The following is a 24,412-nucleotide window of genomic DNA, read 5'->3' on the forward strand; positions in this document are numbered from 1 at the left end:
AGGGGTGAAAAAACAATAGTTCCTCGTCTTGAATCTAGTCATGGGGGAAATGTGACTGAGTCTTCTATGTCTCCTTGATTAGAGAGAAGGATCCGGGAGGGACAGATGTTATTGAGAAAGTGAGACTAGGAAATTCCCAGCTGGACAATTCTTCTCCCATCAGGGACCAGTGCTGCTTCACACACCTGCGTGAGTGATTTGGACCTGCATAAACAACTCGGGTAAGTGCTGTGCTACTCCCACGGCAGATTCCCCTATCAGATTAGCCCCAAATTCCCCAGGCAGTCAAGATGCAAGCTCTGAAGCAGCCAAACTCATCTGGCTAGAAGGATGCAAATGAAAGGAACTTATGCACCTACATGTCTCTGTATTTTAATACCTACTCAACAATTCCACATTGTTGGGCTGATGATGAGTCAAAGGACTTCCGAGATTACTAAGTATCTTAATGTTACAATTCAGTGCCCTGGGATTACTGAAGTGACATCAAGAAAAAATGTTTTATGAAGTTAGTAGTTCTGCATTTCTAGTTGCCTTTGTTGGATCATACTGGATCAGCCAATGTGGCATGCTGGGATCATGCCTGTGATAATAAACACAGTGAAATGGTCTTTTTCTGTGACCGTTGCATGCTCATTTACTCAGTTCCATCTTATCAGGGTTATGTTAAAAAACTCAGTCTCGGGAACTATTACCTCCAGTTTTGTAGGCTTGAGTGAACAAATGGGTCTGTCTAAAGCTTCATGTCATCACAACTACAGCTAAGTCATCCAACATGATGAGTGCCAGACTTTGTGAGGTTCCTCCATTCAATCCATCTGCATGGCCAGTATGACACTGAGGTAACCAAACCTCTGAGGCTGCTGATTTTGGGCACTGAATCAGTTTTCCCTGCCTTGGGAAATGTGCACACATAAATGTGCTTCAGCTTGAATGAGAGTTGATTTCACGGTGCAGGCTTGTGTTAGTACTAATGCAGTGACTGCAAGTTGATGGAATGATACCTCAGAAAAAGACATGCATCTAACTTGCTTGCAGACTTTGGGGAGTTACTGGGTGGCTTGAGCAGTCACGGTCAATGGTCTTTTTGCTGAAGCACTAGGGTGTCAGTACAACTCTAGTGCATAGCCCTCCATGAAGTCACTCGCTGAACATTTAAAGCAGGGGAAAGGTTACCTTTCAACCGCAAATCAAAATTTTCACGTGGCTGAAAGGCAGAGGAGCCATACTGCACATCTTGGAGGGGCTGAAAAGAGGAAAGCATTCCAAAGTGGTTCACAGGCAGGAGATGACAGTCACTTCCTGGGAAGTGACCACAGGTTCTTGCACGGTCCACTGTGCATCAGAATAAGCTGTGTGCCCAGGGAGCCCCAGGCAACCTGGTTTTGCCAGCCTCTACAGCTCCCGTTGAGCTGCTTCCATATCGCTGGGATCCTCATTGCTCAGCATCACCAGCGCCGTGCTGTCCCACGAGCAGCTGTTCTGGCGTGGGAGTCAGGAATCACATGTGGCTCTAAAGCTACGGACAAGTCGTGACCAAGTTAAAGTTCACTGGACCTGAAGGTTGGCAGTTCAGCAGCTAACGTCAAGACCAAAGGCTGCCGAGCCCACTGCCTCAGGAGCTCTGTCCTGCTAACATACCAGGATAAGGCTAATGAGCAAAAAACAACGTACAGGCTTTTAAAATAACTCAGTCACTTCTTGGGTTTCAGGTACATCATTAAAACATGTATCTTTCTAGAACTGCTAACTCGGTGCCTATCGTTGGTGAGCTGCTGTGAACTCAGCAGTTCTCCATCACCACCTGCAAGAACAGACATGCCAAGTCGGAGCAGAGCAGGAACAGAAACCAAGTACTGGCAGGAAAGCAGTGTTTCCACGTGCTGCGACAACCTGAAATACCGTGTCTTTTGCATTCATTTATGTCGAAGAAAAGGGGAGTTCAGCAGTTAAACGCTGAACCTGACTGTAAGCTTCCTGCGTAATCTTCACCTGTAAAGTATTCTCCAGATCAAAAGGTTATTTTAAGAGGAATTAGGCTGCAGCTGCGACTCTGATAGCGATCCCTGTGGAACCAGGGAAAAACGCAAGCCCAAGCTGTTACTGTTTTGTCGTTCGAGGCTCAGGGAAACAGCAAGAAGCCCGCTCCCGGGGCAGGTGAGGTTCCCGCGCGGGACAACGCGCATCCCTGCGGAGGCTCACAGCGAGGCCGGGCACGGGCAGGCCCCGGCGTGCCCCGACCAGGCCGCGGGGGCCGCCGCGGTGCCCCAGGAGCGAAGCAAGGCTACGGTGGAAAGCGCCGACGGCGATGCCGAGCAGGGGCACCCGGTAAGTCCGAGGAAGGAGAACGGGGCGGGGACTGGGTCTCGGCGCCGCGCAGCCGCCGCTGAGTCCTAACGGCGGCCGGAAGTGGAGGCGGCGGGCAGAAGAGACGGGCGGAAGCGGCGCTCCTTATAGCGCTCACCATAGAGCTGGAGGACAAGCTCTCCTCCTCCCCCCGGAGCTTTTGGCATTTCCGGTCGGGTGCTCCGTCACATCCGGGCGGCGGAGATGCCGGTAAGGCGGGCGGGGGGAGGAGGGGACCAGGGCGCTCCTCTGGGACTCGCCGCCCTCTGCGGGACACGGGAGCCAAGCGCGACGGGGAGCGGGGGGGGCGGCCCGGCCGTCCCTGCCGTCCCTGCCGTCGGGGGCCGCCCCTCACGGCGGCGGGCCGGCCGCTGCGGGGGGGAGGGGTGCGGCCCTCGGCGCCCCGCCCCGCGGCGCCGGGGTCTCCCGCTCTCCCCTCCCCGGGGCTCCGGCCGGCGCGCGCTGAGCTGCCCCTCGTGCCCTCCCGGCGGGAGGCGTGGGCAGCCGGGCCTGGCAGCTCCGGCCCTGGTCCCGTGGGGCGCTGAGGCCGGGCGCGGGCTGCCAGGGGGCAGCGGGTGAACAAGCGGGCGTGTTCCCGAGCCCCGAGTTACTCTGCGTTCTCCGCGTTTATTACCTTGTCCCTTCACGGCAGAAGGTGAGGCTCCTCTACCGAGTATCTCGTGCCGCACGGGTTGCTGTCAGGAGTACTAGCGGAAGGCTTTCAGGTTCTCTTTTCAGCTGATCCAATATTCTCGTTATCTTTTAATATATTCAAGAAATTTATAATTGTATTTGAAGAGGAGGAAGAACTGTATGTAGTTCACTTTCTTCTCCCACTGCTAGTGTCCTAGTGTTTTCCCAGTAGGTAAAAACAGATACAAACTTGTTCTCGTGTTCCCTTGTAGCCCAAAGAAAAAACATTGTATGGGTATTTGTGAAATAACTTCTAAACCTATGTGTGTTCGTCAAAATATTTCTCGTAATCAGAAACTTAAGATCTTAGGAAAGCTAAAGCCCTGATAGAGTTAAATCTGGCCAGGGACATCAAGGGCAACAAGAAAAACTTCCATAGATGTGTCAGTGATAAAAAGAGATCTAGGGAAAATGTAGGCCCTCTCCAGAAGGAAACAGGGGACCTGCCTACCCGAGATATGGAGAAGGCTGAGGTTCTCAATGACTTCTTTGCCTCAGTCTTCACTGGCAAGATCTCTAGCTGCACAGCCCAAGTCACAGAAGGCAAAGGCAGGGACTGGGAGAATGAAGAACTGCCCATTGTAGGAGAAGATCAGGTTAGAGACCACCTAAAGAACCTGAAGGTGCACAAGTCCATGGGACCTGATGAGGTGCATCTGCGGGTCCTGAGGGAACTGGCAGACGAAACTGCTGAGCTGCTATCCATCATATTTCAGAAGTTGTGGCAATCTGGTGAAGTTCCCAATGACTGGAAAAGGGGAAACATAGCCCCCATTTTTAAAAAGGGAAAAAAAGAAGACCCAGGGAACTACAGGCCAGTCAGTCTCACCTCTGTGCCTGGCAAGATCATGGAGCAGATCCTTCTGGCGACTATGCTAAGGCACATAGAAAACAAGGAGGTGATTGGTGACAGCCAACATGGCTTCACTAAGGGCAAATCCTGCCTGACTAATCTGGTGGCCTTCTATGATGAGGTTACAGCATTGAGGGGTAGGGGAAGAGCAACTGACATCATCTACCTGGACTTATCCAAAGCATTTGATACTGTCCCACACAACATCCTTGTCTCTAAACTGGAAAGACATGGTTTTGATGGATGGACCACTTGGTGGATAAGGAATTGGCTGGATGGTCACACTCAAAGAGTTGTGGTCAATGGCTCAATGTCCAAGTGGAGGCCAGTGACGAGTGGTGTTCCTCAGGGGTCAGTACTGGGGCCAGTGCTATTTAACATCTTTGTTGGTGACATGGACAGTGGGATCGAGTGCACCCTCAGCAAGTTTGCAGATGACACCAAGTTGTATGGTGTTGTGGACACGCTGGAGGGAAGTGATGCCATCCAGAGGAACCTTGCCAGGCTGGAGAGGTGGGCCTGTGAGAACCTCATGAAGTTCAACAAGGCCAAGTGCAAGGTTCTGCATGTGGGTCGGGGCAAGCACAAATACAGGCTGGGCGGAGAATGGATTGAGAGCAGCCCTGAGGAAAAGGACTTGGCAGTGCTGGTGGATGAGAAGCTCCACATGAGCCAGCAAATCATGTTGGCAGCCCAGAAAGCCAACCGTATCCTAGGCTGCATCAAAAGGAGCGTGGCCAGTAGGTCGAGGGAGGGGATTCTGCCCCTCTACTCTGCTCTTGTGAGACCCCACCTGGAATACTGCATTCAGCTCTGGAGTCCCCAGCATAAGAAGGACATGGAGCTGCTGGGGTGGGTCCAGAGGAGGGGCCACCAAGATGATCAGAGGACTGGAGCACCTCTGCTATGAAGCCAGGCTGAGAGAGTTGGGGCTGTTCAGCCTGGAGAAGAGAAGGCTCCGGGGTGATCTTATTGCAGCCTTCCAGTACTTAAAGGTGGCCTACAGGAAAGCTGGAGAAGGACTTTTTACAAGGACATGTAGTGATAGGACAAGGGGCAATGGATTTAAACTGAAAGAGGGGAGATTTAGATTAGATATAAGGAAGAAGTTTTTCACTCAGAGGGTGGTGAGGCAGTGGAACAGGTTGCCCAGATGCCCCACCCCTGGAAGTGTTCAAGGCCAGGTTGGATGAGGCTTTGGGCAACCTGGTGTAGTGGAGGGTTTCCCTGCCCATGGCAGGGAGGTTGGAACTAGATGATCTTTGAGGTCCCTTCCAACCCTAACCATTCTATGATTCTATGATCTTAACAGACAGGAAAAGCAGAGGTTTCCTGGTGACAGATTGGTTTTATATGGTTGCCTTTCATCAACAATTTGGATAATTCCACAGTTTCGCAGGCTAGGAAGTCAGCCTTCTTGTCTCTTGCATGCTATATATGATTTTCAGTTGATCCTGGAAACTTACAGGACAAACAATTGTAGTTTTCCATTGAAAATTACCCATTGTACTTCAAAGTATGTTTTACAGTTACGTGCAACATTTGCTCGCTTTTTGCTTTGCTCTCATTTTCTGGTTCCTATCTCTTTTTATTTCCCTTTTTGTTGTTTTAGGTTAAACTGAATATTTGTGCAACACAGCTTCTTGCAGAAGGACCACCACACTGTTTTATACTTAGGAAAATATGAGAATGAGCAGGAAGAGGTGTTCTCTCTGAGCTAAAAAACCCTGTGCCTTGCTGAGGACAGCTGCAGGAATCGGACACTTGAATCAATGTTATCGGATGAGTTAGAATCCAAACCTGAGGTGAGCAATTACGAAATGGGTTTGGTTCCCAGGAACATTTATGGGCAACACTTAGAAAAAATTCATCAGTTTACTCTGTTTGCTGCTTTGATATTAATTCTCAAAATGTTTTCAGTGGCATCTTCTAACGCTTCCATGTTTTGATTTGAACAGTAAAAGATTAAAGGATACTGCAGGTTTTTTCCCCTCCTTTCAAGTGTCAGCCAATACTCTTGCCTGTTCTCAGGTTACATTACTTTTTTCACTATTACAATGTTCTTTCTGTTACAAGAATAAAATAAATTACTATACTGACTACTTCTTCCCCTCAAACCAAATTGACTTAACTTTGAGGAGTCTGGATTATTCTATTTGCATCAGCCAGTTCTGTTTTTTAAAGTACTCATGTTTCCATTAAGCAGTTGGCAGAAGTGGTAGGCTGTAGCACCCAGGGGATCCTGGTTGCTCAGTGTGAGGCTGCTGGACTGTTCGCAGGTTCAGCCGGTAGCACAGCTGAGCATGAATTGCAGTGATGTGTGTGCGTGCACACAGTGGACATGCAGCTGGCAACAAACATTAACACATACACAGGTAAAGTACCTTTTAAGAAGTAAACATGAACAACAAAAGTTTGTTAGTGGAATATATCTGTACCCTCACTCAACTCATGCATACTCACGTTCACAGATGTCTCTGATATCTGTGCCCAGACCCAGGGCTTTTTAGCCAGTTTCTGGCTGCAATCTTGGGTTTTTCCAGAGTCTGGTTGCCTTCTCCCTCGCATGTTAGTAGACTAGAAGTTCACTAGCAGTGCACTCACTTGTGGGGTGAATATTTAGGAATATGTTTACTGCAGTACCTTCTGTCTACTTACTAATCAGGCACAGCAGTGTGCTGACCAGAAGCCAGCTAACATATGGAGTCTCTTCTCTCCCCTCTACCCATGGTTCTTTCTCTACTTACCTACCTTGATTCCTCCTTTGATCCACCCCTTAAACATTGCATAAGTTTTACACATGCTGCAGTCCCTGTTACATTGGATAAGTTTGGTCTTTCCTATGAGACCCATTCAAATAACCCAAGACAATTATGTTTTCTTACCAGTTACAAAAGTTCTGGTTGAACCTCTTCAAGGTTTCACTTCACCAGTGGCCCATTTAGTGTCTGGGGAGTTCTGGTCTGTGAAAATCTTACCTATAATTTGCCACATACAAGAAGTCTGCAGTTTGTTACATTCAACACAATTATATCTGTGTTTTCAATTTATTACCTCTTCTCTTTCCTGCCTTTGTCTTTTAGGCAGAATAGCCATTAGCCAGTTATCCACGCGTTCCCCCACTTGAAAGTGCAGAGGACTCTGTGGCTTTGTGTCCTTCCTTTTCTGATTCCAAACTTTACCTCTAAAGAAGGCTAAGGTTCTAGAGTAGAGTACTTTGCACTGCTATGAAGAACGTTTTGGGGAAGTTCACAGGTGTAAATAGAATTGTTTTATTGAGTCTTCTGTTTCTATCCTTTTTCAGTCCATATGCAACACAGCAGGTATCATAAACTGGTACTCCACAGAGAATGATGATTATATGCTGGCAATTCGTCATAGCCCAGGTGATGTGGTAAGGTATTTGTTCCTTATCTGAGCAGCCAAAGCCTTTCCAATCACGTCATTCAGGAAGAGTAGCTGCAAATTCATAGTAGCCCTGAGTAGTCTCAGCCTGGGCTGTGGGGAGTTCCTTTCTCTTGCCTTGTGGTTGATGTAACTGCTATAAAATTTTCTCCTAGTTATCAGTGATAAGGTGAGGGACCTTGTCACTTCGGTCTGTGAGTGGGTGGATTCCCATAGATTATTTTTGACAGCCAAGGGCCAGGATAGTTGGAATACTTGTTCCCTCTGTAAGTGGGCCTTGTCTTTTCTGGACTTGAGTAAGGTATTTGTTAATTAGGTGTGTTTACATAGTAGTCCTATTTCCCCACAGCAGAGTTGCATTTCCTTCCCAGAAAACCCAGAACAGAGCAGGCCATTGTCTAGTAGCCTGATGCTTGAAAGCTACAGTGGTTGCAAAGGGCATCTTTTCCAGAGATGCCATCTTCTAAACCATGTTCCTCAATCTTGATCAAGGCCGTTTTATACTACAAATTTGGACTCATTTGCATTGTGGATTACCAAATCTATTTACATCCTCTTTCTGGTTCTGATTGTGAAAGTTCAGTGTTAAGTTGCTATTACTTTCTAGTCCTTTGATGTGAAACTGGTAGATACCCGTTTTACACCTTTCCCAAACAGCAGTTCAAGTATGTCTGAAAGTCATTCATGATTTTATATCATCTGGTGAGGCATGGCACCACAATTATTATAGCCACAGATGTTCTTTCATATCTCTTCCCATATGAGAGAAGTATTAATTAAGAGCTAACTGTATTTATGTACATCTAGATAATATTAATCAAGGCAGTGTGGATGGATTGCATAAGCTTCTTTGCTACTGGTTTTATCACTAGAGAAGCCACCAGTTTGCCAGTAAATGTTTAATAATACTTGAGTAGAGGTGAATTCTCCTTTCGTATGAAGTTAAAGTTGCTTGGAGACAGTTTGTGCTGGCAGATGGATCTGCTTTTTCTTCTGGACTCCCTGCCCCCAAAGCTGTGTTACTGGCATTCCTCAGGGAACTGGTTAAGATCTGCATTTTGCATGCCTTAAGCCTTCAGGGTGATTTGATACAATTGCAAGTATTTCCAGCCACTTCCACCGCACTGGTCCACTGCAGAGTGCTTTCTGCTGTCGGGGGCAGCTCTGGTCTATGAATTGAATTGGCTATTGGGAAGGGGGTATTTTGGCCTCTCCTTTCTCTCCTTATCAGCACCTCACAAGGAGAGACTCTTGTGAAATAACGAATTCCCCAGAGGTTGTATTGGAGGAGGGCGTTTTAGTTTCTAGCTAAGAGCCTCCTGCTCTCCACAGCCTTCAACTCCACCCCTCCCCCTCTGCTAAACATTCTTTTGACTTCTTTATTTTGTAGTGGTCCACTGGTTAAATTTAGAACAGAAACAGTACCGATTAAAAACACGGTCCCTGCTGCTCTGCGAGTTCCGTCCAGCTCTCCAGCTGTCCAGTGGGAGGATAGATTTGAACGTTAGTACTGGAGCAACCTCCCCCTTCCCCCCTCCCCCCCCCCGTCTGGTCCCTCCCAGCCACCCCCACCTCGAACAAAGCAGCTGCCCGACACGTCTCGGCTTTTGAATCAGCTGATGAAGGGAGTCTGTTACAGGACACGAATTTCAACCAGATCCATCCCAGATGGCCGTATTTTCATTTGTTTCTGTAGTGTTTTGGGGTTGGTTTTTTTTAGGATCTCTAGGATCCTTCTTGTTCCTCCCCTGTGCCTTCGGGTCAGGGACATTATGCAAGCTTCTTGGTAACACAAGGATTCTGTACTGCTTGTGGTGATAGACCCTGGGATCATCCCGTCCAAGCGTCTCTTGTTGACCAGCAGAGATGACAATTATTTGTTTAGTGACAAGAGACAAGAAATATTTTACGTTTTTAGTACATACACTGTTTAAGTTACTTACAGGATATTCAGAGTTATGTGGTGTTTCAGCAGAAGGAGTAAAAGGAGGGTATTTTCAAGAAGGTGGTACAGCAGAGCAAAAAATAAAATTCTTCATAGCAAGATGCAGCTGAATTTTGCTCTTTTTGTCCCTCCAAGGCTTATAGATTGTATGACTCACATAAAGTTTGAATCTCTAAGTTGAGGATGTGCTTTCGCAATCAGTCATTATCAAAATTTGTTTTAAATTCCAAGGGATATCTCATCTGTAAAGCCACTTTACACCTCTTATCATTTGTGTTCTGTTAATATCCTGTACATTCAGTTTCCCTAACTATTCCTGTTCAGGTGCCCCAAGATGTTCTGTCTGCTTCGTTACAAATTCTAGCACTTTGGCCATGTTTGCAGAAGAATCAGTTTCCCTCCTTACATAGAAATTCTATAGTCACCATCTCAGGAATACTTACAGCCCATCTGGATCCTGTTTGTGATGCCAGATATTATGTAGTTATGAGATGTGATAAACTGTAGCATCCTGGAGATTCCTTCCCTCTTAATCCTTCAGACGAGACCACTGGACTGTTCTAGGTGCAGGCAGAAGTGAGGCTGAGCCTGAACTGCAAATACGCACCCATGCACACAGACAGCACAGACACGTATGGCTGTAAGCATTAATGTATGGCAGAACAGTACCTTTATAGGCACCCACAAGCACAAAGGGCATTCACGTGGAACAGGAAGACCACAAATGGCCTAATTCTGTCCCTACTTATCAGATACACTAGCGAATTTCAAGCCTGGTTATCACACACATGCCCTTTCTCAGCTGACATGCATACTTACAGTCATGGATCTGTCCAGTCTCTGCCAAACCCAGAGTCCTTCCTACCTGTCTCGAGGCCCTGGACTTTTTAATCCAGCCTCTGGCCAGGATCTTGGGTTTGCAGATTGTGGTTTCCTCCTATTCACAGGCTAGTCCAACTTGAAGTTAACTAGATGAACGTGCTCAGAAACTATTTAGGAGCAAACAGCGTTTGAGAAGAAGATGGGATAGACTACAGAAAGGAGACAGAGCAGCCTACTGACCTGCAGCTGCTAACATGTGATCAACCCATGTTATCCCCCACCCCCTTTCTGTTCCCATGGTTGTTCCTCTCCTATCCACCTTGATCCCTCCCTTTCCCCACCTTTGATCCTTCCCCTAAACATCCATAAGTTTTTCACATTCCCACAGCCTCTTCTTAAGACATCTTAATAGTAAGTTTTACCCGATCCCAGAATTTCCCCCATATCCCATAAGAAGTTTTCTCTTGCCTATGAGATGTGTTCTGGTAACCCATGGTACTATTGTTCCTGTCTTATGAAGTTTCTGGTTTAATTTCTTCAAGGTCACACTCAAGTTGCTCCTGTAATGCCCCATCCATCAGTGTCCCAGGAGTTTTGGTCTTTGTTACTCTCTTATCTGCAGTTTGTTAGAGTTTGTGTATCTGCATATTTAATTTGTCACCTCTCCTGTTCCTAGTCTGTTTTATATGCTGAATAGCTAAATACCGGATACCCTTACAGTTTCCTATTTCCTTTCAACTGCAAAACCGAATTAAAAGACACTTAGGAAAGCAGCACACAGTGTTTGCAATTAGTTTTTCCCCCTGCCATGTTCCAGTTGTTGTACTTGTCACAGAGGTATTTGATGATTTTTAACAGGAAGGAATGTTTCTGAAATTACTTGGCTGTCAAGATAGAACTGTCACATGAAAATTTTAATTTTCTTCAAATTGTTTGATGTGGAGTTGGGAGGGATATATTTGGTGATTGTTTTGCTTTAGTTTATGGGAAGTGTTGGGTTTTTTTATTCCAAATTTTAATAACAAGCATGATTCATGTCCTTTTGTTTACTTCTGCTTCTTTTGCACCTTTTAATTCTCTGTACTAGCTTGTTATTACTTTACAAAGAAAATTAAAAGAAGCTCTTCTCTTGAGCATCTGTTTGTGGCTGCTACATTTTGCTTTTCCCTAGTGGCTTAATGTTGCTGTGTTTAAGTGGTGGGTTTGAAGCAAAGCTTTCCTGTTGTAGGAGGACAGTTTTATCTAAGGCTTTCTGTATAAAAATAGAAGAGTCCGTAAAACAAGTGTTTTGTGGTGGAGTAGGCAGCAGTAGGGATCATGAACAGCTTTTAAATGAAAGACAATCCGGTAATTTAGAACCACCTTACTGCTCACACTTGTTAATCTCATTTCTTTCTTCTGGTTGCCTTGCTCTGTTCTTCCTAACTCCCTTCTCTTTTTACCCCTCTTTCTCCTATTTTTCGATTTTAAATTAGAATGCATGGCCTTGGAGAAGGGACCATCTCTTATTGCCCACATATTTTTTTGACAACATAAAAATAGATCTCTCTTCTGACAGGGGCCTCCGGATAATCTTATAATATACTTAAGAGGAAAAATTGCTAACCTTTCAAACTGCAGTCTGGCTTGTGGCCTAGTTCAAGTGGCATATTGTCATCTGAACAACTTCAAGACTTAATTTTTTCCATCATAATTGTCAGGGATGACAGGCTGCTCCTAAGGGAAGGTGAGCTGGAAGCCAAGGGTGATCCCAGCCCAGGCAGTCGCCTCACTTAGCAGGGCACAATCTTGCAGCACCTCAGCACAGCAGGCAGAGACAGGTGCTGGAAACAGGGTCCATCCACAGCCCTGGACAAGGCAAAACAATGAACCAGGTCCAGGGTCTATCCAGAGAGTCCAGTCAGGAGTAGCAGGAGATGGGTCTGGAGACAGTGATGATGCAGTAAGTCTGAGGTCCATCCAGGAGACAGGGCTTGGGACAGGTAAACCTACAATACAGGTCAGGACCAGACTAGGGAGCACAGGCTGAGCTTAAATGGAGCCCCTGGGCAGAGGGTGTGGGTGGGAGCCCCATGTGAGACCACTCAGGACAATTAAGGCTTCAGGGCCCCGACAAACAGCAGTACCTCTTCAAAGTAAAACTGTTTGAGGAAGCATCCATATTTCCATTGTTTTCATGAGAGGAAAGAAGCATAGAGAAATCGGAGCTCAAACTATTAAGTTGTCTTTGCAGTTTCTTTGATTTTGTGAACTTCATCCTGATGTGAGAGGGGCTCAGAAGAAGGCTGATATCTCCTATAGAAATAATTTGTTTGAAAATTAAACACTAAGACAATTACCACGTACAAAATAAGAATCAAATTGTTAGTGACTGCTGGGTTTTAATCACAAGTATACCACGGGCATATCGTGCTTTTTCACTGTTTTTTTTTGACATTGATGTCTCACTGCACAGACAGCTCTCGCTCTGTGTGAATGCATGCTGAAATGTGTCACAATGAGGGTAGTAGCTTTTGAATCTCCATCTTGAACAGTTTCCTTCTGAATGCCAAAGATAAAAAGGAAGCCTGTTGCATCCAGTGGTTTGCTAGACAGCTGCAGAATGCAGGATCTTTATGCCAAGGAGTTTCCTAGAGATAAGGAATAGGGACTTGAGGGTTAAGTTTTTGGTGTATTGTTATTTTCCATATTTCTTTCATCTGTGTTTTTCAAAGTATTTTGAGAATGTGAGTATAGGGAGTAAGTCTGTTTGACAGAACTTACAGCCAAATAAATAGATCCTATATGTGGTTTTTGAGGGGCATTTTCTCTGAAATGTGGAGTATGTGTCTGGATCTGTTACAACTGACCCCTTGCAGTCTTTTTGGTCTCTGGAAGTTTGATTCCATACAGAGGAAGGATATGAGACCATATTTGTTAAAAAAGCTTGTGGAGTTCAAGGAAGAATTAGTTCAGTGCATTGCAAAAGTTGGGCTGTGTTATCTCCTAACTCCCATCAACACTTCCTTTGTTAAATCAGAATATTTTAGTATGGACTGCTGTGGCACTGGTAACAGAAAAAAGAGAGTCTCCTTTCTGTGTCTGTGCCTTGGAGGTAAACAGAAGTCCAGTAGTCTGACAAAGCTTGGGATGTTGTCAAGGGGACAGAATGAGTAAACAAGGCAGAAGCCTTGCTGCTCCGAGCTTGGTTAAATATGGGAAGACTTTTAGCGGTGAGGAAATGTATTTCTCTGACTTCCAGTTCCTTTTCAAATGTCAGGTTCCTTTTTTATAACTCAAGAGTTTTAGGAGTTAGCCGAAAGTAATTTTTGCATTGGCAGAGCTGCGTCATCTGAAGGATAGCTAAATCTGCTGGACTGAATGACCTGTGCATTTCTCACCTCCTGGTCCCATCAATATGAGCGCTGCTGCTTATTTCTGATCTTAGATCCTGCCACTAATGAGGTTTAGTACAGTTTCCAAATAAACACACACACACACTGTAGAGATGTGACTGGCACCAGGCAGATGAACACAGGTGGCACGCTCGTAGCGTTACCCACCTAAGCAAAGGCAGCCCAGAGTGCCTGATGCCGTTTCGAAGGGTTGCTGCCTAGAGAAAACCTTGACGAGTTTCTCCAGGACATGTCCCTGCACCTCTCGTTCTGCTTGCTAATTAGTCTGGCGTGGAGTTCACTGGCGTATGACACACACACACACACTCTAGAGAGCAGGATCACACAGGAAGTAGTTAGGAATGGAGGTTAATAAGAAGACAGGACAGACTGCGATGGTTAGGCTGCACCAGGCAACTGAATTGACTGATTTCGTGCTTGTATGTAATGGGCCTCTTTTATCCTCCTCTCTCCATTTTCCTGTGTTTGTTCTAGCCTGATCCACCTTGCTCCCTTCCTTTTCCTGCCTTTGGCCTTTCCCTTAAACAATACATAATGTGTCCTGTACAGTCTCCTAAATGTCCTGTTCAGTCCCAAAGTCCTTCCCAGGGACCACATCCCATTAGAAGTCCTGTACCTCTTTATGCAGCAGTATCCCATATTTTGCATAGTATTCTGGAGAGAGTTTCTTCTGTTGAATCCCCTTAGTGGGTGAGTTTCACACTAAGGACAATGGCTTTAACTGTCCATCTTTGATGGTTTTAGGAGTAGCTGATTGGGATGGATAAGGCTATCTGTGTTCTCCCCCTTATCATCCCAGCCTAGTTCCTCTGATCATTATCTGCTTATTTTGAATAACCATTAGCTAGATGTCTTTGCAACTAGTCTTTTGCTTGCTTTTTTGTCTAAAAAAGGCCAACTTTTTTTCAGTTAGGTATTTAAAGACTATGATTTAAAAAAAAATATCTGTACCAAAGGCTGAGCATGGAAAACATTTACTTGGAAGGCTAGAGCATAGTAAAGTATCAAGTGATAAAAGATGAATTAAAAAGGAATATATGCCTTAAAACATGGTATATGTTGGTAAGATTTATCTTGGTAAAACACTAATTAAAAAAGAATATAGCCTAAGTAGCCTCCAGAGTAGTCTGCAGTCATCCAGAGCTGTTTATTGTATGTTAAGGAAATGACAAATACAAACAATTCCTTCTTTGTCCTTAATGTAAATTGAAAAGCTTACATTTACGTTGATGTGTATTCATGGGATTATATTCAGTGTCTCCTACAAGACAGCAGGGGGTAATAGACTGGGTTTAATACCTTTTTAAATGGTTGATGCTGCTCTTGACCTAATCTTCAGTATCTTTTTTCAGCTGCTGGTTCAGTTTGTTCAGAATACTTCTATTCCTCTGGGGCAAGGGCTGGTGGAATCAGAACCGAAAGACATCACCTGTCTTTCTCTCCTTCCTGTTACTGAGGCCTCAGAATGCAACAGACTCATGTTGCCAGGTAAAATCTATGCAGCAGATCTTCCTGAGCATGCTCTTTATACAGCTGTGGCCAACTGCCTTATCTGTGTGATAAGGCATTCCGAGGATGGAGGAGGAAGTTCAGAAGGGTGACTGAAACTTTCCTCATTTAACAGTGAAGTCTTACTAGTTAGAAAATTCCTTCCTCTTCCAGTCTCTCTCAAGTTCTCTTTTTTTTTTAATAGAAAAATAACTTCATAGGTATCTTTTAGTCACAGTGCATTTGCACTTCTATTTACTTTGTTTTCACTTTCTTCATTAGATGATGAAAGAGATCTCACTTCTCCAAGTCACACTAATTCTTCCAAAGATGTTTCTTCATCTGCTGTCTTGAGAAGTCTCCAGGTAAACGTGGGCCCTGATGGAGAGGAAACAAGGGCACAGAATGTACAGAAACCATCTGAACTTCTGTCAACTCCAGAGACTTCCAGTTTATTGCAAGACCTCCAGCCCAGTGATAGCACTTCATTTATTCTCCTCAACCTAACAAGAGCAGGTAATTCTCCTTTTTGTCATCTGGCTGGATATGTCTCAGACAAGAGAATGCAGCAGATAAAACTCTGTCCCTGCTGCTTATGAAGGGGAAAGATCATGAAATTTTCTGGGTGTTATTGGATATTTCAGGAGCGTTTAATCATCAACAGCTGCCTACAATGTAGAGGTCAGTGAAGATTTTTTCGGTGCAGCCATTGCTTTTATGTCATGAACACTAGCCTCTGGGAAGCAAAAGAAATTTCCCTCTCTTACATTATCCTGGTGTTTCATGAAGTTGTCTTCTTTTCTAGGGCTAGGGTCTCCAGCAGAGCACTTGGTGTTTGTTCAAGATGAAGCAGAAGATTCTGGGAATGACTTTCTCTCTCATGATAGCACAGACAGCAGTACCCCATGGTTCCTACGAGTGCAAGAATTGGCCCATGACAGTTTAATTGCTGCCACGCGGGCACAGCTCGCTAAGAATGCCAAAGCAAGCAATAATGGTAGGAAATCCCTTGATTCTGTCTCAAAAGTTGAATGTTCCATACAAGGCCCCTAGTTTTGGCTTGGTTTTTCCTCTTTCATTCTCTCTTGCTTTTAATCTGTTCTGACATGTCTTCACATCATCAGTGACAGAATTATACAGAAAATCATTTAGTTCTTCTGCAGTACGAATAGGCTCCTCAGTTTTTCTCAGGGTGTGAACTTTAGTGGAGCCAGCAGTTCCACTGTAGTCCACCTGTTCTCTGGTACGTGTAAAGAGTATCTCTTTTCTGACTGCAACTGTTTGTATTTCAACTTTCATTTTCACTTTCAAGTGTCTAATTTTCATGCATATTGTAGTTCATACTTTCTTCTTAGCTCCACTGGGTTTGGAGATCAGCTTTCTGGAGAATACATAATTGGATTTAGTCACATGCTTTGTGACTTGATTATTTTGATCAATAATTGCAAACGCACTATCTCTTTTTTTCAGCTAAGATGTTTTTAAAAAGAGTTATCCTGGCTGATACTTAAAATTGGTTGGTTGATGTTGATATAGCGACCATTTTTGCAATTTTTGATGCATTGGCTTTCAATTCTTGTGGTAACCCTCACCTGGTAGCAGCTAATCTGATACGGATAGCTTGTTGGGAATGGCTTATATGGGCCTGGTAAGGTTTGCAGATCTGTGTCTCATCCCTGTTATGGGCTAGGCAGCAGCATGTAGGACACGGTAAACAATTAGTAGCCAGGCACATACCTGCTTCACAGTCCTGTACCAAATATGATGCTGGTTTTATTTGTTAAATTTGACACATTATAGTAATCTGTATCTTTTTTTAGATTTTACTGGGCTTTTTCTTCCAGGTGAAAATGTTCATCTTTGCTCAGGAGATGGGCAACCGAAAGACTCTAGCCCCATTCCTCACTTGTCTCGTGTGGAAAGGAAGCTGAAGTGCACAGTTGAGGGCTGCGATCGGACGTTTGTGTGGCCAGCTCACTTCAAGTACCATCTGAAAACACACCGGTGAGCAGAATGAAGCTATATGTTGCCATGACTTCGAAAAACTGCTCTGTATTTGGGATAGCATTAGATTTTGACATCAACAAGTTGTGAAAACTCGGTATTACTCGTAGAAGTACTAGGCCTGTTGCATGCTTTAGGTCATTTATGTTGAAACACTTGGACTAGATTTAGATTATTTTTGCAGGTCTTTTTTAGTGTTCAGTTTAGAATATTTGTATTTTAACAGGTGCTCAATAAAGAACATCAGTATCACTCCTGTGGTATAGTGAACATTAGAACTTGTAGGATGCTATCATATTTTTATATAACCTTGAACAAAGTTGTTTCCTCTAACAAATGACCCTGATGTTTTTTAGCCAAGAAATTGGCAGTCTCTAAGGCAAATTGTAGATGAGAAGCTTAAAAACTGGGAAGGACTCCAATAGACATGAGCCCATCATCTTGCCCTGAGACAGGATCAGCAGTAATTGCCTATGTTATATATACACATATGGCCATTTTGATCTTCCAGTGACTGAAATTCCACAACATTCCTATATGATCTGTTGCACTGCTTTACTAAATAATTCTGGGTAGGGAATAAGCAAGGTAATATGATGAAAAGATGCTACCTGAACAAATTCTTCCAGTGGGCCATGCAGACTTGAGTTCCTTAGGATTTAGGTCACTCACATTTGTTGAGTCTCTCCATTTTCTGATACACTTAATTTCAGTTTAAATGTTTCTGCTTTTTATTTAATCCAAAAAAAAAAAAGAGTCAAGTGCTCATGAAAAGTACATTGCAGTAGCTGGTAATGAAACAGCTATTAACATTGATTTCCAGGAACGACCGCTCCTTCACCTGCCCAGCAGAAGGCTGTGGAAAAAGTTTCTACGTCTTGCAGAGGCTGAAGGTGCACATGAGGACTCACAACGGTGAAAAACCCTTTGTGTGCACGGAGCTGGGCTGTGGGAAACAGTTCACAACAGCTGGAAATCTGAAGAACCACCTACGAATTCACACTGGTGTGTTTTAGACCTCACCTATTTGTGGTTGGCAGAGGTGGGGTCTTTACTGAGGAATAAACCACTTCCTCTTCCGTCCTCAAACTTTTGAGAATATTATGTTACTAATCTTTGCCCTTCATTAGTGTCCCTTTTCTATCAGTTCACGTTGATCTATAGGTCAAGTTAATCACCTGCTTACTCCCTTTACTGTCCTGTATATTTTCACCCAGGTTTCACCCTTCAAATACTATATGATGATGCTGTACTCTGCTCAGACCCATGCTCTGAAGATTCCTTTCCTCCCTCAAGTTTTTTGATGAAGGGAGGGGTGTGTGTTGTTTTGCGGAGAAACTAGACTGTTACCAAGGGAATAGTTAGTGAACACGACTGCTGTAATTGTTTTTTATAAAGAAGCTATTTTAAATGCCTGAAAGGCAAAATAGCTTAGAAATTTCTCCAGCGTGGAGTCCTGGTGGACATACTTGTAGCTGTACTGAGATCTGGCTGAATCGGGCTAGCTTATGTTACCGATGCTGCTTGTAGAATGACTACATTTGGGAAATTTAGGGAGCTGAGGAATACAGTGGAATGAGTAGCAAAAATATAGTAGTAGCAAAGTCTAGTGGAAAAAGGCAATAATTAGAAGACAGCGTTTTGGCGTGCAAACAGCTCTGTTTGTGCTAGTGCTAATCTGAAGTGTTACCATATGCTGGAGCCTATGTACTCTTAACTCATGCTCAGCTTTTTATATTAAATAAAGCAAGAACCTTTATTTCACAGTGCTGTAGTTTATACGTGGTTTGTTTATGCTGTCTTCTCTGGGGAATTTGATCCTGCCTTGTCAGTATTTTTGGAAGTTGGTGTGCCAGCCAAAGTCTTGACAACTGCATAAAGTGCTGTAGGTGGTTTTATGCTAGAAAGTTGTTTGAGAGAGTCACACAAGTTGCTGCTGAAATGGTCAGCAGTTTAATAGTTGGCAAAGTTCATAGTGAATTTTCTGGTGATTTTGTTTGGTTGGTGTTTTAAGCCTCAGGGTTGTCACACCACTTAAACAAATGACCCAGTTCAAGCCTCTCAGAATATTGTTAGAGATTCCCTGATGCCTAGGAAGGTAGTATTGCATTACGGTTGGGTAACATTTCAAAATAACCTTGGCAACTGTGAGAACCCAAGGCCTCTCCAGTAAAATGAAATTGCAAATTACGTGGGCCGCCAGCAGCTGTTTATGCCTTCTGCCTTACTTAAACACTGCCGGATGGTATGTACTTTGTAGACACAGATGGAAAAAGGTTGCTATTTTAAAAAATTTGCAGTCTTGCTAGAACATACGGTTTGGGGGCCGATGTTGGGGTGCAGTTAAAAGTTATGTGTATACCAATAGTAAAATTTTGAATGTTGTAGTAAGAGCAGCCGTAGTTTTTACACTTTTCTTTTGTGCTTAAAGCTCCTAGCCAAGGTGGAGATAAAAGTTCTTAGGCCCAGCTGACACATGCACCATCCCCCATGATAGAGTGAGTGTTCTGCAACCAACATAGTAGCTTCTGGAGAAGTAAATAATAACTTTCTTAACTGCAAATTAATAACGTGCAAGGAAGAGTCTGATCAGACCAAAGGTGTTATAATAGATTTAGAGTTTCTTATAGATGAAACTGTGTGCTGTTGTTTTTGCCAATGGTAGTTTTTCTTCTTTCCAAGTTTTAAATATTTATAACAAGGGAGAAGGTACAATCAGTGTTTGAGAATCTGCTACATATTTCAGCTTTGTAAAACCAATTAGAACACGCTGTGTTTTTGCTCAGATCTGTTGAATGCCTTAGCAGATAGGAGGCTGAGAATCTAACTGTAGGGAGAGAACTTCTGAAGGCAAAATCACAGTAGAAACAACTTGAAAAACAAGTTTACTCTGAAAGAGCTATGTATACGTTAGATAATAAAATAGCTAAAACAGCTTGCTTAATTTCCTGTGACCTTGCTGTTACTCTGCTACAGTAGTCAAATTGAAGACTTGAAATCATAATGTTAAACATGGTGTATTGAGTTCTTTAGTGGGATGTTGCAGGCGAAAGTTACCTCTCGTTTTATTTAAGGCTTTATTGAGAGGGTATTTAGAACAGATGAATTATATCACATTGCATTAGTGCAGTCACCTCTCAATTTATCGTCATTTAGACAAATGCAAAAATAGCTGCAAAAAATATAAAAATAACAAATTTCAGCCTATGAGAACAAATTGTGCCTTGAATTACTGTTCCTTCACACATAAACATAAATGACTGACACATCTCTCTCAGGATTTTGCCAAGTTCAGCCTGATCTGAAATAAAGTATAGAATCGGGTGTGAAGGGAAGTGCAGCTAGTGGGATTTTTGGCACTGAGAGGCAGAAAGGGAACGGGATCCTGAGAGTGTGTGAAGCAGAGAGCTGGTTGTTCAGACCTGTATATAGAAGATATATCATAGTCCAGGCACTTTTATATTACTCTTTTGGTATTTATATACTTGGAAGATCTATTTAGAAATAGTGAACCCTTGCTTCGCTTTCAGTGAATGATGATCTAAGACTATTTCAGAAAGAAGATCAGTGTTTCCTCTGGCAAGCTCATGAAGAGAATGTTTTAAAAGCCTGAGGAAACATATGTCTAATTTCTGGTGAACTTTGTTGTGTGTAATGCCAAAAGGGGGAACGGGGTAGAGATCTCCAGGCTCATCTCAAGGACTTGGACGATCAGATCAAGTTGTGATCCCAAAATCTAAGAACTTAACTTTTCCCTTGTAGGAGAAAAACCCTTTCTGTGTGAGGCACAGGGATGTGGTCGCTCCTTTGCTGAATACTCCAGCCTTCGGAAACATTTGGTTGTTCACTCAGGTAAAAGTCTTCATCTGACATTCTGTGAACTATCTGAGAAAAAATCTTTATTGTAGGGCTTTGATTTGATTTCCTTAAGAAAAAATCCCCCATTTTTTACAGGACTTCTGGTCATAGTGTTTTACAGTTTCCTTAGTTGTGCCTGTAGCCTGTACGCTTTAATCTTTTCTGTTATGTTTCTAAATTCAAATTATGTTTTTAAAAATTATTTTTTAAATTGTTGCTAAAATGTCATGAAGTTGGGTGTCTGTTTCGTAGCTGCCATTTTGTTATTTAAAAGAGAAAATCTAGCATCTCTGTATATTAATCAAAGACATTCAAATCTGAAATCTCTTATTAATGGATTTCTGCTACAGATAGAGCTTTCATTTACTTTTTAATATTACATACTTGTAGTTGGACAAAGCATTAGATGGAAATGTATTTCACAAGTGTTCCAAAGCTTTTTGCCTTCTGTTTTGATTGATCTATCTCAGCGCATGATGAATATGGCTTGTTTAGGGAAGGGAAAATTTTATTGCAGTAATAACTTTGGGAGTAACCGAGTTCTCCATGCTTTTTCTCTCCTGTCTCCTTGGCTTCCATGCTATTGAGCTCACACGTATGGACAGCATACTTCTTGTATTGTGAAAATGATAGACTGCTCTGTAAAATGGAAATCCTTTCACAGTGACAAGTCATCATCTGATCTGTACTCAGTGATGTAAATCAGATACTGCAATTTGTTGTGTGATGGCAGGAGATAGCTTCCTTGCCTCTGCTTCCTTGCTTTTGCGCATTTTATTCTAGATATGGGACATCAAATATTTCCATGTCACTGAGATTCCAAATAACTTATTCCCTCTTACGAATCAGACTTGAAGTCTTTATGTTACTCTTCAGACTTGAGGTTTCCAACAGCTGGCAATACCGATACCTGAAACTCTTCTTTTCTGGAAGCTTGTTGCTCTCCAGGAAACATGAATATTTCTTGTTTGTTTTTTTCACTGATAATTAGCATCAGAGAACAGCCATTTCAAAACAGTATTATTGGCTTCTTGGTTGATGGGGTCTTTATTCCCAATTTGGTAATTCTTGGGATATTTTTCCCCCTTCTCCTCCAAGGAGTGAAGCCCCATCAGTGCCACATTTGTGGGAAGACATTTTCCCAGAGTGGTAGCAGAAATGTGCATATGAGGAAACATCACTCCCGAATTGGAACAGCTGGCAGCAGAGAGCGAGAACAGCCAGGTAAGGAAGGGAGGGGCACTCTCTGTGGGCGAGAAGTGCAGGAAAGAGTTAGTGGATGGGGAAGAGAAGGGAGGATGTTTGTCCTGAAAATATGAGACCACAAGCCAGTAAGGAATTAAAGACTATTCCTCTTGGAGATGAGGATGGATGCTTAACCTTCTCTTTTCTAGGATAGAAGACAAAGCTGTGTTTCTGTATTAACATGCATCTGTTTGTGGTTTTTTTTACATGGAATTTGTGTCTTTTGTTATGTATTCTTGTTGTAAGCAGCCTGGGTTTTTATGCCATGTGAATTATTTAAAGAGAAAGCCAAGCATGCTTGAGACCGGGCCATACTAAGGCTCAAAACAGTAAATACAGGAGTTACCATCCATTGGACTGCTGGATGACCAGAGTAGGAATGGATAAAGTAGATGTCTAGGGAAGAAGTCTGTGTGACTTGGAGGGGGACAGGGATTGTATCTTATATTGCAGTATTATTGCATCACGAGGCTTTTGTTTTACCCTTTTTTTTTATCCACACTAGAGTCACTGATGGGCAGCAGTTTGCTGGAAGAATCTACAGTGCACAGTAAGAATCTCATCTCCATGAACTCTCAGCCCAGCCTTGGTGTTGAGTCTCTGCACCTGCCAGACACTGAGTCTATTATTGGAGTGGAGGAGGGTGAGACCAGCTGCTCTTTTTTCCGTCCTCTTATATGTGGTGACTGAAGTGAGATCGACCGTTCCTCTTAGAGACTCGCCATGTGGCAGCGAACGTTGCTTTAACTGTGCACAGAGCAGGTGGGTAGATGGAGAACGAATCATAAAACTGGAGTTGGAGAAGACCTGCCAGACCAAGTTTCTCTCTTGCAGAGCTTAAAAGGTGAAGTCTGCTGCTTAGGTGTCATTTAGCCCATGTCGTGGAACGCCATTTCAAAACTGTTTATGCAGTCCATTCTCCTAAAGCCTAATGCGTTTGTTTTGCTGGAAGCACCTAGGAGCCCCAGTTAAGGACCAGGACCTCATTGTGCTAGGCACCGTACAAACATCCAGTATTTTGAGCAACAGGCCTTCCTTCCATCCTTTACCTTCAGAGACTATATTCTAATCCATCTCACTGTCAGAAGCTGACTTACTTTCTGAAATAAATGTTCTACTTGATATCATTTAATTACATTTGCTGTGTTCTTTTCCTGCTTTCTCGTCACTTTTTCCTCCAAAACGTGTCTGGCATATCAAGCTCTTTAAATGAGTCTACCATGTAGGTGTTTTGAATTTTTGTCAAAGACTTTGTTCAGAATTGGCATTACTGAGAGTGCAATTTTGCCAAGATATACTGTGCACCTTTAATGGCTCCTATGTGAAGAGAATGCTCCGAGTTCATATTGCTCCCTAGCCGAATGTAAAGGTGGTGCCACTGTCGGTATTGTAATTGGGAGGCTCTTGTAAAAACTCCACCTGTGAATCAGGATCTGAGGTGGTTTGGCTGCCATCTCCTCAGTTGATGGGAGATGCTCCAGTGAGATGTCTTCTTTACTACAGTATTTTTATAGGTTAGCTGAACAGGCTGTAATTCTTTTGACTAAAAATAACAAAATATTTTCATGAAATGCAAAATTACATAGCAAAAGTGGAAATGATTTATTTCCGTACCATTTTTGAGATATAGTAAGAGATTACAAATCTCTTTTAGGATTACGGAAATGTAATCCTACTTTCAGAACAACACTTTGCTTAGCAAGAAAGGTGCTAGTGAGTTTCACTTACTTAGTTTGATGCTTTTACTTTCATCACCGTTTCAGCAATTTCTGTTTAGGGACCAATAGGAAGACTTGGATTTATCTGTTACTGTATTCTTGCATGTCACCTTCGTATTTGTTAAGGGGATATGGCATAATATTGTATATGAATTTAAAGTCAAGCCTTTGTTCCTCCTTTCTTAAGGTTTTCCTTTACACTTCACATACTTGGAAATTTCTTTTTGCAAGCATCATCAAGTATTATTATGGAAATTAGCAAACAATTTTAGTAAATACCCCTTAAAATGTATGCCTTAAAATTTCACTCCCACTGCTCCAGATATACCCATACAAGCCCAATGGACTTTAGACCACACTTGGAGCATGGAAGAAACCTTTGTGTGTCCTACACTATGGAATGTGTGTAGAAACTGGTACACTGGTAACAGCCTTCCTTGAACCCTCCCAGGTGCTTAAGCCTCTTCTCAGTGTGGAAAGCCTCCACAGTAAAGTAAGGATTTCCAACCCGTTGGGAATTTCACTAGTGAAGGGCTGTGTTTCAGTCTGTGACACAGCACTGGGCAGATGCCTTGTGCAGAAAGCTCTTCAACTGGAAAAGAAGGAAAAAAGGAAAAATAAAAGCCTAAACTTAGATTTG

General features: G+C 43.3%; 1 protein-coding gene across 4 annotated transcripts; it reads left to right on the top strand.

Annotated features, from left to right (window-relative positions):
• Window positions 1–94: 94 nt before the first annotated feature.
• Window positions 95–23,186, top strand: ZNF410 (zinc finger protein 410). Of its 4 annotated transcripts, none has more exons than XM_086612952.1 (11): window positions 95–221; window positions 5,505–5,697; window positions 7,197–7,286; window positions 14,812–14,947; window positions 15,230–15,463; window positions 15,753–15,944; window positions 16,792–16,951; window positions 17,775–17,956; window positions 20,714–20,803; window positions 21,908–22,033; window positions 22,560–23,186. In XM_086612952.1, the coding sequence occupies exons 2-11, from the start codon at window positions 5,665–5,667 to the stop codon at window positions 22,742–22,744; spliced, it is 1,428 nt and encodes a 475-aa protein (XP_086469078.1). In that variant the 5' UTR covers window positions 95–221; window positions 5,505–5,664; the 3' UTR covers window positions 22,745–23,186. The 4 variants fall into 4 exon arrangements, with proteins under 4 accessions (XP_086469078.1, XP_086469076.1, XP_086469079.1 ...); XM_086612950.1 differs by lacking the exon at window positions 95–221 and adding an exon at window positions 2,449–2,556; XM_086612951.1 differs by lacking the exon at window positions 95–221 and adding an exon at window positions 2,923–3,001.
• The last annotated feature ends 1,226 nt before the right edge of the window (window positions 23,187–24,412 follow it).

This window comes from Tauraco erythrolophus, chromosome 6, assembly GCF_009769465.1.
Source record: "Tauraco erythrolophus isolate bTauEry1 chromosome 6, bTauEry1.pri, whole genome shotgun sequence".
NCBI classification, from domain to species: Eukaryota; Metazoa; Chordata; class Aves; order Musophagiformes; family Musophagidae; genus Tauraco; species Tauraco erythrolophus.

Coding starts and splice junctions, on each gene's coding strand:
- ZNF410 (XM_086612952.1), top strand. CDS start 5,665: ATGTTATCGGATGAGTTAGAATCCAAACCTGAG. Junction 16,952..17,774: donor TACCATCTGAAAACACACCG/GTGAGCAGAATG, acceptor ATTGATTTCCAG/GAACGACCGCTCCTTCACCT. Junction 22,034..22,559: donor CAGAGAGCGAGAACAGCCAG/GTAAGGAAGGGA, acceptor TATCCACACTAG/AGTCACTGATGGGCAGCAGT.